The sequence below is a fragment of the Carassius auratus genome, chromosome 9, assembly GCF_003368295.1.
Source record: "Carassius auratus strain Wakin chromosome 9, ASM336829v1, whole genome shotgun sequence".
NCBI classification, from domain to species: domain Eukaryota; kingdom Metazoa; phylum Chordata; class Actinopteri; order Cypriniformes; family Cyprinidae; genus Carassius; species Carassius auratus.
The window spans coordinates 20,358,900-20,372,115 of NC_039251.1; the positions used below are offsets into that span (position 1 = coordinate 20,358,900).

A 13,216-nucleotide genomic window follows, 5' to 3' on the forward strand; every position below is an offset into this window, starting at 1 on the left:
ATAGCAAAATCACCCATTATTATCCAGATGCGATTTGCATCAGCAGGGTTCACATCTTTTATTCATTTGCAGGGTTCATATATTTTATTCATCTGTACACAGCATCTGCGGATCTAGTTTTTAAAAGGTGCCACAAAGCACAGACCAGAAAAGGCTTTTCTTTTAAACCGCCAATGGTTCAAGGATGGAAAGACCACAAGTGTTTCATTCCCTGTGACTTGGAAGTTCTGGCTTCAGAAAGTTTTAGTGTGGATGGACTACACAAGTGTGAAACAGCACTGGTGAAGAAACAAAATATTCACCCATTCATTCAGTCTTCATGATATTAACACATACTTCACTCGCTGCTTAATGCACTTCGTATTGGATTCATCCTGTGTACAAATATTCCTAAAGTCTTTATACAGCTCCATTGCATTTGCAGGTCAAATGTGAACTAATGAGACAAGCATTAGAACTTTGAACAATCATGTGCAAATCTTTTATTATTATTTTTTTCTTCTTTTTTGTGATGTGAATCTTCTTTCACCTTTAGGGGGCATACAAACATGAAGTGTTTTCACAATCCAACTGTGCTATTGGTTTTCTTTCTTTCTTTCTTTCTTTTTTTTTTTTTTTTGCATTCATTATATACATAATTTCTCAAGCCATAAGAATTGTTGTAATTTATAAAATGTTTACGTAGTGAGCTGTGTGGGTTTTGTTTGTCTTTTTTGTATAACTTTCATTTGCATTGCTTTTATTTCATTTTTTACATATTCATGTTCATGTGCAACTCATACTAAATAATACTTGACAAAAACAAAGAAGAAAAAAAACATTGTAAATATCATATAGTGTTTACAGTAGCAACTGTAACAGTTCTCTGCTACTGTGTCACAGATGAGGCTCTTGTTGTGACGGAATCTGCTAACCCTGAATTGTACAACTTATCATTGAGAAACTACTAGAGACTAGAGATTCTCAGTACACACTGTCTCCATGCTGCAAGCTTGCTTCTTTTTTAAAAAAGAAAGAGAGAGAGAGTGTCTACTGAGAATCTTTACTGGCAACAGGCCTGAGTGTAAAAAACTTGTCAGCATTTTACTGCATTCACTGCCTAGCTGATTTTGAATGTAAGAACACATCTTGAGTGTACACCCTTCACATTTCCAGGGCTGTAGCTTTATATAACTCTGTGGTGTAGGGTTTGTTGATCCTTTACAAGGATGTCGGAGGTTGCTTTGCGAATGAGCACCGATCCTCCTTTTTTTCAGTCTATATACATCGCAGCCCTGGTTTTATTGCAAAGGAATCAGCAGAGATCTTGAATAAACCACACTGCAAGAATCATTTTCTTAAGCAGTATTTTTGCTATGTTTTACAGTAAAAATATGAAAAACTAAATCTGAGTGCTAAATGAATAATTGTAAAAAAATAAAATAAATAAAATAGTTGTATTACTGAAAAGTTGGATCTGTACTTGCACTGTGCATCATGACAAAGCTGAATTGAATCTAATCTAATAAGTTTTGTGCAAAGCAAAATATTAACACTTCCCAGAGAATAGTCACCACTGTTCAAATGTTTAGGGTCAGCGAGTTAAAAAAAAAAAAAAAAATTTATTCAGCAATGACCCAGTTAATGAATCAAAAGTAACAAGACATTTATAATGTTGCAAAAATGACTATTTCAAAAAATGTTGTTCTTTTGAACTTTATATAAATCAAAGAATTCTGAAAAAATATATAAGAGTTTACACAAACAGTAAAACAGTTTGGTGTTTGTTTCATAAACTCCAAATCAGCATGTTAGAATGGAGTAATGGCTGTTGAAATTCAGCTTTTACAGGAATATATTTAAATAGAAAACAGTTATTTCAAATTGCAATGTTATTTCACAAAATTACTTCTTTTACTGTAGTTTTGAACAAATTGATTGCTAACAGCCTTAAAAAAAACATTCTAAAAAACAGTTATTGTATCTTGAAATAAAAGTCTGTTTTTCTCATCTTTGTGTTTACTTCTCAAGTTTAATTGTGTGTGTGTGTTGATTTAAGCAGAAAACTTGTTTTAATGTTTAAAACAAAAAAAGTATGGTAAGAAAAATAAATGTAATTTTATATATATATATATATATATATATATATATATATATATATATATATATATATATATATATATATATATATATATGTCTAAATTTATAAAAAATTAGATTCTTATGTAATTTCCTTTTTTCTAAAAAAAAAAAAAAAATACTGCTCAAGGCAATGATTTTTTTTACAGTGCAACAGGCTTCATGAAAAAAAAAAGAAAAAAAAAAAGAAAAAAAAAAGGAAAAAAAACCCCGGCCAGCTAAATTGAATGACAGAGCCCAAAATGTGACCTTCTCTTCCTCAATTGAGCCATTACGTTCTCTGTGTCCCGGTGCATGTTTCCAAGAGGTATCACCAATGGACCACTTGGCTGGCATAGTCCTCAGTTGTGGTGACCTGAGGTTGGTTTTCCACACTGGGCTGTTTGTTCTGGTTGACTCTGCGCTCCCTGAGCCAGCGTTTCTCTTCTCGCCTCTTCAATCTCTCCTCCTGCCGCTCACGCTGCCGGATGAACTGGTATCTCTGCAGGAAAAGTTCCTTGGCGAACTCGTACAACTGCATATCCAGGAAATTCAGTTGCTCAATGCGTCTGCGCATGTCGTCACGCAGCTCTACATTGGCGGCACGCGTGCTGTTGATCTGAGTGAAGGCGGAAATGAACCGCAGACGGAAAGTGCGCTCGAACAGGTACTGCGTCTTGCGCTGGAACTCCGTCAGGCCGTAGAAGGCCATGTTCTTCAGGTTACTCTTGGCGCTGGCTAAGAGAATGGGGTTGCGCTCGCTCTCGTTCATGGTGGAGAGGTTGTAGCAGCCCACCAGGCTGAGATCGGCCAGCATGCGCACCTGCCGGTTGTTGGCCAGGTTTGAAGGGCAGTCCATGAACTCGTGCAGCGTGACCCCCGACCAGTCGTCTCCGTTATAGCAGGTGGGCAGCTCGTCCTGTGTGGGCGACCGGCCGTCACACATGTGAAGGGAAGTCTTCCAGGTGGCACCACGTTGCACGTGCTTCCATTCGCTCAGGTAACGTGACACAGGGTCTCGGAGCATGGTGATGTAGTAGAAGTTCCTGAAATAAAAAGGACAAAGTTATTTATTTATTTTCTTTCTTACTTGAAAGTCTCTTTAAATGGATAGTTGACAAACAACTTAAAATTCTGTCATTAAGCTATAAGAATATTTTTGTGCACAAAGAAAACAAAAATAACTACTTTATTCAACAATTTGTCTCCACATCACCTTGACGCCATTTTGGTGAGTAATCATGCTAGTACTTTGATCTGAATGTCAACAGCGTATGCACGTGGTGCTGCTGACGTTGAACACACATGCGCTTTGCCTTGTTTACGTTCAGATCAAAGCCTGTGCATACAGTACGTTGTAATACTCTCCAAAATGATGCCAGGATGACGTGGAGAAGATTAATTGTTGAAAAAAGTAATAAAACGTATTCTCGTAGCTTCTTAAAATTAAGGTTGAACCATTGATGTCATATGGATTATTTTAACGATATCCTCACTACATTTCTGTGCCTTGATCGTGGTAGTATCCTTGCTGTCTATGCAGGGTCAGAAAGCACTGGGATTTCATCAAAGATATCTTAATTTGTGTTGCAAAGATGAACGAAGGTCTAACAGGTTTGAATTGACGTGTTGGTGAGTAATTAATGACTCTATCTATCTCTTTAAGTAATGTTAACCGCAGGCCTTATAGCTTACTCATAGTAAACTCATATCCTTGTGGTGTTTAAAGTCCTTATATTGATTTATTTGATATTTGACTTATACGATTTAGTAATTCATTCCCTCGATTTGCTAAAGCGTGCGCACGATTTATCAAATCGAGTGAACGCAATAGTAAATCGAGGGAACGCAATAGTAATCATGTGCACGTTTTAGTAAATTGAGGGAACGAATTAGTAAATTTTGCGCACAATTTATTTCTTTTTTCTTGCATGTCATGTGCGGGGCTCCATATAAAAGTCTCTTTGAGTAAAACTAATTTTCTTATACATTAAAAGTAATTTTATTAGAAAAGATTGTGACCACAGAATGGAGGTAAACATGGTAAAAACGTGCCTGCTTAATGTCTCAATGCAATGTAAAAACATTCTTTGCTAAACACAATTCATCAAGCATGTAAACACATCCTTGTGGGGGTTCAAATCCTTGAATAATAAAACTAAAGTTTTTTCAAGCAATGTGAACCACGGACCATATTTTACTCATAACTGAAAACTAAAATAGCAAAACCCATGGGAAATTCTAGACAGAACCCATGGAGAATTAGCCTTTCTGGTGAACAAATTAACATAATGACTGAACAGCACTATTCTGTGGAGCTTTGTGAGTTATTTTTTTTTCTCATAAAAATAACCATGATGAACTTATCAACCTGTCATCTAGGTTCCACATTTCAGTTATACAATGTTATCCATCTTCTCAGTCCTTGTACGCTGGAGGACAGACACAGAAGAGTGAAAAACTGATACGTTTCAATTAATCCGTCCTCAGCAGTGCACCATGGAGAAGGATTCAAATTCAAGAACAAAAAGTGTGTGCATGTCTTATTTAGTGCGTAACTTAAGTCAAAATTTTATGTAAGCTTAACATTGTTCCATGTTTTTTTCAATAGCATATACTTACACAGCATTGCACTTAATGGCTGAGAAAATCTTTTTATTAGCTAAAACTGAATTTCCTGTTTTCAATCCATTTTTACAGAGACCCGCACTTAAAATGTGAGGGAAAAATTAATTTGTTTGAGGTATTAACCTATTTAATCTTACGTTGTTCCAAATTGTTTCTTTATTTCAATTTATTTATATTACAGCCACAATGTAACTAAAATAAGGGAACTAATCAGTACAATGTGGCCACTGTTTACATAAAATGAGGCAACAAATTGATAAAATGAATCCACAATTTAAGTAATACAAGGGAACAAATGTGGCCAAAAAAAAGTCGTTGAAGTACATTTTTTATTTTTATTTTATTTTTATTTATTGTTTTGCATGTCACATGCAGGGCTTGATATACTGTATATATTACTGTAACTTGTTTATATTTCCAGGTGAAAGGATACTACGCATTTTGGGAATCTTGTTACAGTACACACCAGAAGGGAGCCAGTGAAAATCTAAATTAATCAAATAATGCCTAAATAGCTGTGATATTTGCCTGCTGGTTAATATAATCCAGTAGTCCATATGGATTCTGATTAAAGATTATAAAGACAAAGAATTGTATTAGTTTGAAATGAATAATTAATAATAATCCATTTTTATTTTGATCAGTATCTATCAACAGAAGTTACAGCTGTATCTGATGCTGTAAAGAACAGTCGAAGATACATCTACATTCAAAGTCAATTAGATTGTCAGTCTTTTTACATTAATCACAACTGTAAGCGGTTGTGCTAACGTTTGAAAAGCACGTGAGGGAACAGATGCCACCACAGTGTTATTAGCAGCAGGCCGATGCGTTAATGAAGAGAGAGAAACCAGGCACAGTCATGGTCTGATGGAGAATGGGCCTGAAGCAGGTGGCGACCGCCTCTGTGCTGGAAGAATAGTGAATGAGGCAGTTCTGATGTTCCCCCAGAGAGGACAGACGTCCTGGACAGAGAACACAGCCTCTCTCTCACCTTCTCTGACTCCTGAAGTTTTTAAGGGCTTTGACTGTATGGTACATGCTGTTGTTTAATGATCTAAGAAAAGTTTACATTACAAGTAATTACCATTTGCCATAACAGTAGCCCTTTTGATGAGCTTAAATGTTATATAATGAACTCAGGGTTACCTGTTGAATGAATGCTATGCGGGCAAGGAGACCAGAGGCCATTTTTTAATCGATATCAATGGATCAGTAATGTGACTGGTTACTAAAGCACACATGAGCCAAGCTAGCTGTTATGCTTTCTCCAATGGTAGAGCTGCAAACCTTGGTATAATAAGACTATTTCTGTTTTTTTTTTTTCAGTTTACGGATATGATATGACATGACCTGCATTGGCAAATGACGTATGTACTGTATGTTGTTTCATTAAAAAATCCATGTGGTCTGTTCTAAAATATAAATCCTTATTATACACTTATGAAAGTGTATCTGGGTAAAGTAAAGATGCGGTTTGGAAGACTCCCTTTTTGCAGTCTCTCTTTAATAGCATTTTGGGTTTTATTTATTTATTTTAAAAAATGTAGATTTAATGCCAGTTTATGCTATTCAGTCCAGGATTTGCAGGATTTGTATTGCAGTAATAGTTTTAAATTTTAACCCATTGTTTTTTAATATTAATTTTATACTATTGTAGTATTTATTAATTGTTGTCACTTGAATGAGCTTTTATTGCAATATATTCCGTTCCAGTTTAGGAATTTTATTGTGCTTTTGTCATTGCATTTATATTTTAATTTAAGTTTTTTTTTATTTTCTGTACCTTAAATGTATACCTATCTCAGTTTTAGTTGTAGTAATTTTAGTCCTTCAACTTCAACTTCAACTTAGTTGTCAAGGCAACATTTCTAATATGTAAAGAGCCACACAGATGGGAAATCAAAAATTACCTGTATTACAGTGTATGATGTAGCTGTCCATCAGTGTAAACAATGTGCAAAGTAATTAAACCAAAAAGTACACGATTTATAAAGTTATTGGCTTCTAAAGTAAGAAGTCGACTCTGAATCACTGAAATGAGTCGTTATAGATTTCAAATCTTTTGCCCATCTCTATGTACGTCACTAGGAGCACTTTGCATAATAATCTCCGCCTACCGTCTTGAGAGAAACGGAACTCTGACCTGCTCCACCCACACACACAGACGCTCTGTTTGGTGTGATAGCATCATGTCGAGGAGACAGTGTGTTTTTAATTGTAAAGGCAAGTTTGTTTTATTTTCACTGCCAAAGAATGAAGATCAGAAGAACCAATGGCTAAAATTCAGTTTTACCACAATACCAGAACAGTACAACAAATCCCTTTCACTGATGACTGCTTTTCTAATCTCGGTGAGTACAAGGCGGGATTTTCAAAGCGTTTGGCCATAAAAGAGGGTTCATTACCAACTTTATTTAGACCAACAAGCATCTCCGAATCACAACGGGAAGTAACATTATGAAGTTATGTGTTTGTTTTCTCCCGAGCGTCTTTTCAGTATGTGTGCTGTCTGCAGCCTTTGTCTGCACTGATCTTACAAACATGTCATTAAAATGAAGTGTAACTCCGTGAATACTCAACGAAGAGACATGAGAGAGATATCTATAGAAAGCTTGACATGTCTACTTTAAAACTAAACAAGTGCTGCCGAAAACAGATATTCTGTGATAAAGTAATCCATATGAAAACAACGCGATGTCTGTTTTCACATCTCCCTTAATTATATGACCATGCCCCCGCGCTGAACGTGCTATTCAGATTCAAACTGAAGCGTGTGGCTTGAATACACCTACACAGAAGAAAAAGCAGTGAGACTGTTCAAGTTTATTATTTTACTGTTTGCTTCGCGATGAGAGGAATAAGACATAATTCACCCCAAACAGATGCTAACGCATTGTTTACCATGAAGGTGTGTGCGGAACAACCTGACTATGTTAGTTGACCAATCAGAACACAGTATGCTACCGAAAGGTGGGGTTTAAGGAAACTGAATCTTTTGAACAGCTTCGTGCGAACCGTTTGGGGATCTCTGAGAATTGAGGTAATTTTAAAATGATATTTTGACAAAATGACAATGTTTTTTAACCTTGGATGGATTTAAACCTAATGTGCAGGACTTATAAACCGTGATAGGAAGCTTAGAATTTTCATCTTACTGGCTCTTTAAGTTCAATTAGGTTTAGGTTTTAAATCTATTATTTATATTTTATTTCAGCTCTATTTTAATTTACAAAAACGATAACAATAACAACACTGATTTAGCTCACTTGAAGAGTTTAAGTCTGTGTGAACTGGTTGTTACTGATATCAGATTGTGACTGATCATCATGATGGCAGAGGGGAAGCAAATAATCAGATTTTGACATAAAACAATTGACATACTGTACAAGATTAACTTGCACGGATTAACTGTTCACCACAACACTAGCAAGGTGCACTATTGATGGAAACTATTTTAAAAATCATTTTTTGCCGACTTCAATGTTGAAATGTGTATTTTTTTTACTCCCCAATCTGTCCAATTTCAATTATCACACCACTTGTTGAATATATTTAAGAAACGAAAAGAAAAGAAAAAAGAAATTTAATTTTTATCTTTAATCTGCAACTAGAGAAAGTATTCTAATATATATACACTCAAACACACACACACACACATTCCATTTAAATTGGGAATAATTGAATCTACGAAGACTCCGGTGAGGAAGTATAAATACTGTAGAAAAGAGACACTCATATTTGTAAGTGTGTCAGTGGAAAATCGGTAGCTAGCGTTACATGATGATGATGTTGTGTGGGAGGGGAGCCTGTTAGGGTTTAACTCACACACACACATATAGAGGGGTGTCAGGCTGTAGGGTGTGATTAGAACCCTGCCGGCAGCAGCTGTATCCGGCTCATCTTTCAGAGTGGGTGGAGTGCAGACACTCTCTCATTAGCCTGTCCCAGGGACACAAACACATGCAGGAAGTGGTGTCAGAACAAGCCGACTGCAAAAAGGTCATGGTGAGCACCATCAGTGTCACAGTATATTAGCCTCAAACGGCTCCAGCTCGGCCCTTTGCCTCAGCCAAGAACAACCCAGGTGCAATTGTGGTGAGCTGTGCTCGTTTCTTTCTGCTCGATGATATGTATTTGAGTCATAGCCCACAACCGTTCCACAAAGCACCCATTTCTGCCCACAAAATGTTACTGAATAACTGGGAAATGTTTTCGAATATACTGCCTGTCTCTCTTGGCTTATAGTAACAGGAAGAAATGAATTCAGGGGTTTGCAAACTTTTTAATGTTCTCAAGCTCCAATTTTTTCTTTCTGAAACATATTTACCCTCATATTTGAGAGATATTTATTGTGCAAAAAACTATTGATATTATAGTTGCTGCTTACAATTTGACTCTTATGCTGTCATTACATTAAATTCAAATCATTTGATCATAGAAATATTGTATGAAATATCTCATTAATGTATACATTTTTGATGACACTAAATCCTTTGCACTACTATCCAAAAGTTTGTGTTTGGAAAGGATTTGGATTTTTTTAAGATGTCTCTTATATTCACCAAGGATGCATTTAATACTACCAAATTATTATATATTATATAATGGTATATATTACTAAATATTATTACCAAAACAAACAAACAAAAAACATTATTGCAATAAAAAAAACAGCAGCCATTACTCAAGCCCTCAGTGTCATGTGTTCCTTGATATTCTAATATGCTGATTAAGTGCTCAAATAACATTTTTGTTAATATCAGAGAAAAAAGAAAAATGTTGTACATTTTTGTTTGATACTTTTCTTCAGGATTCTTTTGGCAAATACAAAGTTCAGTATTTATTTGAAACAGAAATCTGTAGAAACATTATGAATGTCTTTACTGTCACCATTCATCAGTGTCATGCATCCTCGCTAAATAGAACTATTAATATATACTTTATATATAGAGAGAGAGAGAGAGAGATGAGAGAGATATTGCTATATATACTTTGTATAGATAGATAGAAAGGGTGAGCGTGATTTCACCTGATCAGCTATCGTCAGCTATCGTTTCCTACTGATTTTAGGAATAAATTATGGGTAGGGTTAGGTTTAGGGGTAGGGATTGGGTTAAGTCTATATTTTGGACAATAAATGTTGATCCAGGATCATCAAAAGATGTTGATCCCGTAACATGTCTTACTTGGCAAAATCACGGCGACCAGATAGATATATATAGATAGATTGTGTGGATTATTAAGTGGATGGACTTAACCACACCAATTAAAGAATAAGGTTAAATTCAGTTATCAAGTCAACTTCCAAGTATTCAAAGAAGGACTTTTCAGTTTTGAATGAACTATTTCTTTAAGGAAAGTTTGCTGCAAACAAGCAAAAATAGCCCAGCCGTTCATCTAAAGTAGACTGAGGCAAATGTGTTTAGAGATTACCTGAGGTTTACCAAACGTCTGAAATCGGAAGCCCAATGAAGCTCTTCAAACCCAGGGAGAGCGATCGTGGTGTGGAACAATGTGTCTCAATAACACTCAGCTGTCAACGACTAGAGGCAATACGCCAAACACAGCTCAGCACGGCAGATTTCACAGAGTGCAGTAACTACAGGAAGCGTGAAAACAGGTGAGACCTGCATTAATGAGTGATTCTTGGACTCCTCTGAGGATCTCCTAATACTTGACACATTTATTTTCAAACTGAAGTGAACTCTTGTGTAATCTGGAAATCACATATTTAAAAATGATCTCCTATACAGTACTGAGATTAAAGGAATAGTTCACACAGAAATGGAAATTTGCTGAAAATTGACTCATGAGCTGTAATTGAGTTTGTTAAGATTTTGAGATAAGATTTTGAGAAATTTTGCACTAGACTTGCATACCAACACAGTGTGCAAACAGCTGACTAATGCATCAGTCAAAAAACATCTATATGAATTTATTTCTTACAAACACACAGCTTTTCACTTCACAAGATGGCTGTGTGTATTTTAGTAATTTATCAGCTGTTTGGATTCTGTCGGCACTTCAGAGGATGTATTGGTGAGCAAGTAATGTAATGCTACATTTCTCCAAATCTGTTGTATTGAAAGAAAAAACTCAACTTCATATTGGATGGCCTGTAAATGAGTACATTTTCAGCTAATTTTTATTTTATAGTGAACTATTCCTTTAAGTACACAGCAAATTGAGCTTTTTGTTGGCCTTTCAGATTGTTCATATACCTTGTAATTAAATAACAGAGAACTCCAGAGCAACTTCTGAGCAAACTCTAATTCTTCTATACTGCTGCTCAACAATGTTGAAACAAACATTGTTTCAACATTTTGTTGCCACTGCAACAAACAGGAACAAAAAGGTACCTTCTGATAGCATTATGCTAACTGAAACCATCCAGACAGATCTCTCTTGTTCTCTAGCTGTGTCAGTTTCAGACCTGTGGGTTGTGATAGCCTGTAATTAGCCACAATGGCACAATCGCGCTCTGTTATTGTCTATCCAATTACATTCTGCCACTGAGCCAAATATATGTAGCCAAACTATATGCTTGCTAGTAACAGAAGGTTTAACTTTCTCTTTTGACTTGGCAAATGCTTACTGATGAGAAAAGCTCTTGAAAAAGCCCAGAGTCTTTTGTGTGTTGCTTGAAGTGTTGTGACTGGTTAAGTGGCCTAATCAGCTAAGAAAGAGAAAAAAAACATTTGCTTTAGTATTGCTTACAGGAGACATTATGTAGTTTGAAGCTTCTTTTTCTAAGTGATACTGCAGTAAAATTGTCCTGCAAACTCAGATGTGCACATCGCTTCATATCTGACCTCACTGTATCAGATGTATCAGAACACAAAAAAATGCACACAAACGCCTGTAGTGCCTACTGTACAGTATATGCTTGGGTGAGGCTTCAATATTCCAAACATTCTACCAAAAAAAGGCCATTTTCACTTTTTTCACCATTTACTTATTGGAAATGAAAGCGCAGACAAGGTGGTAATATGGTCACAGCTACAAGCAGGCTGTCCATTATATCTTGGATGTGAATTTAGTTCAATATTTTAAGGGTCGGTCATAAATTAATCTTTATTTATGCTATGGCAGTAACTGATATGTTGGTTGATATTGTAAATCTGCTGTATATGGTTTTCTCTCTCTCTTCTTTCTTTTTATATAAATGATATATATATATATATCATTTAATTCTTTGATGTAGCACTGGATTTTTACCAGCCATTACTCCAGTCTCCAGTGTCACATGATCCTTCAGAAATCGTTCTAATATACAGAATGAAGATCAGTGTTAAAACTGTTGGGCTGCTTAAATTGTCACTGCTCCAAACTCCCATATATACAAATAATTATTAAAAATATATATTTTCCCAGCAGCCAGTGGGCCCCTCCCAAGTGCAGGCCCCTGGGCTTCAGCCCCTTATAGCTTGTGCGTTAATGCACCCCTGGACATCAGTAAAGATTCTTGGTTGGGGCAATGTGTCTCTTCATTCACCCAGAGAAGCTGATGTATTTACAGTTCACAGTGACAGCATTATAATTGAGGCTGAGAATGCACTCAGCACCTCTATTGACTTCTGCCCTTTCCACATTCAGTTTTCTTTCTGTGTCTCACAGCCATCAGTTCTCCCGCGGGACCTCAGACCTTTCCTCTAAAGGTTGCTAGATTAATCACGCCTCCGATTCGGTTGTATTTCACACAAATCTGAACCCCATCCTTCTATCTCTTTTCCTCCGCTCGGCAGCCGTCTATAACATATTTCGTCACTGTCCCCATCTCCTGTTCTTTCGTCTTAATTATTGGTATCAGATATGACATTTTGTCTCAGTACAGGGATATTCTGTGTGGACTGACATTGGACCAGAAATCATACTGGAAGATAAACCAGTGGATAAGGATGATCTTTTAGTGCTGTCTGAGGAGAAATTAAAGGCCCAGATCTGCTTCAAAAGAACCTGGAAAAGTCTTACACTTTTTATAGAAATATTTCCTGTAGTATTCAGCCCACGTGGAAATAACTTATATAAACATATATGTTTTAATATATGTTTTGATATAGGTTTTTAATAAATGTGACATATATAAAGTTAATGTACAAATGTACATATAATATAGGAAAACGGGCAATTTTATATATGTCACATATATTAAAAACCTATATCAAAACCTTTACATTTTCTTACCTGACTGGTACTTCTTGCTCTGACTGATGCCATTATGTGGCATATATATGCATATATGCAGCTTCTATATTATCATAAACTGCATATAGATTTCATATATGCGCATATATATTACCATATATGTAAATACTGTATATGCTGTATATATGCAGCATATATGTGCATATAAACTGCATATAGATTTCATATATGCTCATATATCCTCATATAGGTTCTTTCCATGTGGGAGGATTTGTATACTCTATTGTGTTATACTTGTAAACATCAGAGACAGAAAAATGACTTAATTCTACAGGTCAGTATG

The 13,216-nt window shown here is 35.8% G+C and overlaps 1 protein-coding gene across 1 annotated transcript in view; it reads right to left on the minus strand.

The window, feature by feature from the left end:
• Positions 1-2,332: 2,332 nt before the first annotated feature.
• The window catches only part of hs6st3b (heparan sulfate 6-O-sulfotransferase 3b), a 69,773-nt gene continuing 58,889 nt past the window's right edge, over positions 2,333-13,216 (minus strand). The window contains exon 2 of the mRNA XM_026271950.1: positions 2,333-3,143. Coding sequence (XP_026127735.1) covers positions 2,429-3,143 — 715 coding nt within the window. The 3' untranslated portion in view covers positions 2,333-2,428. The remainder of the gene's footprint in view (positions 3,144-13,216) is intronic.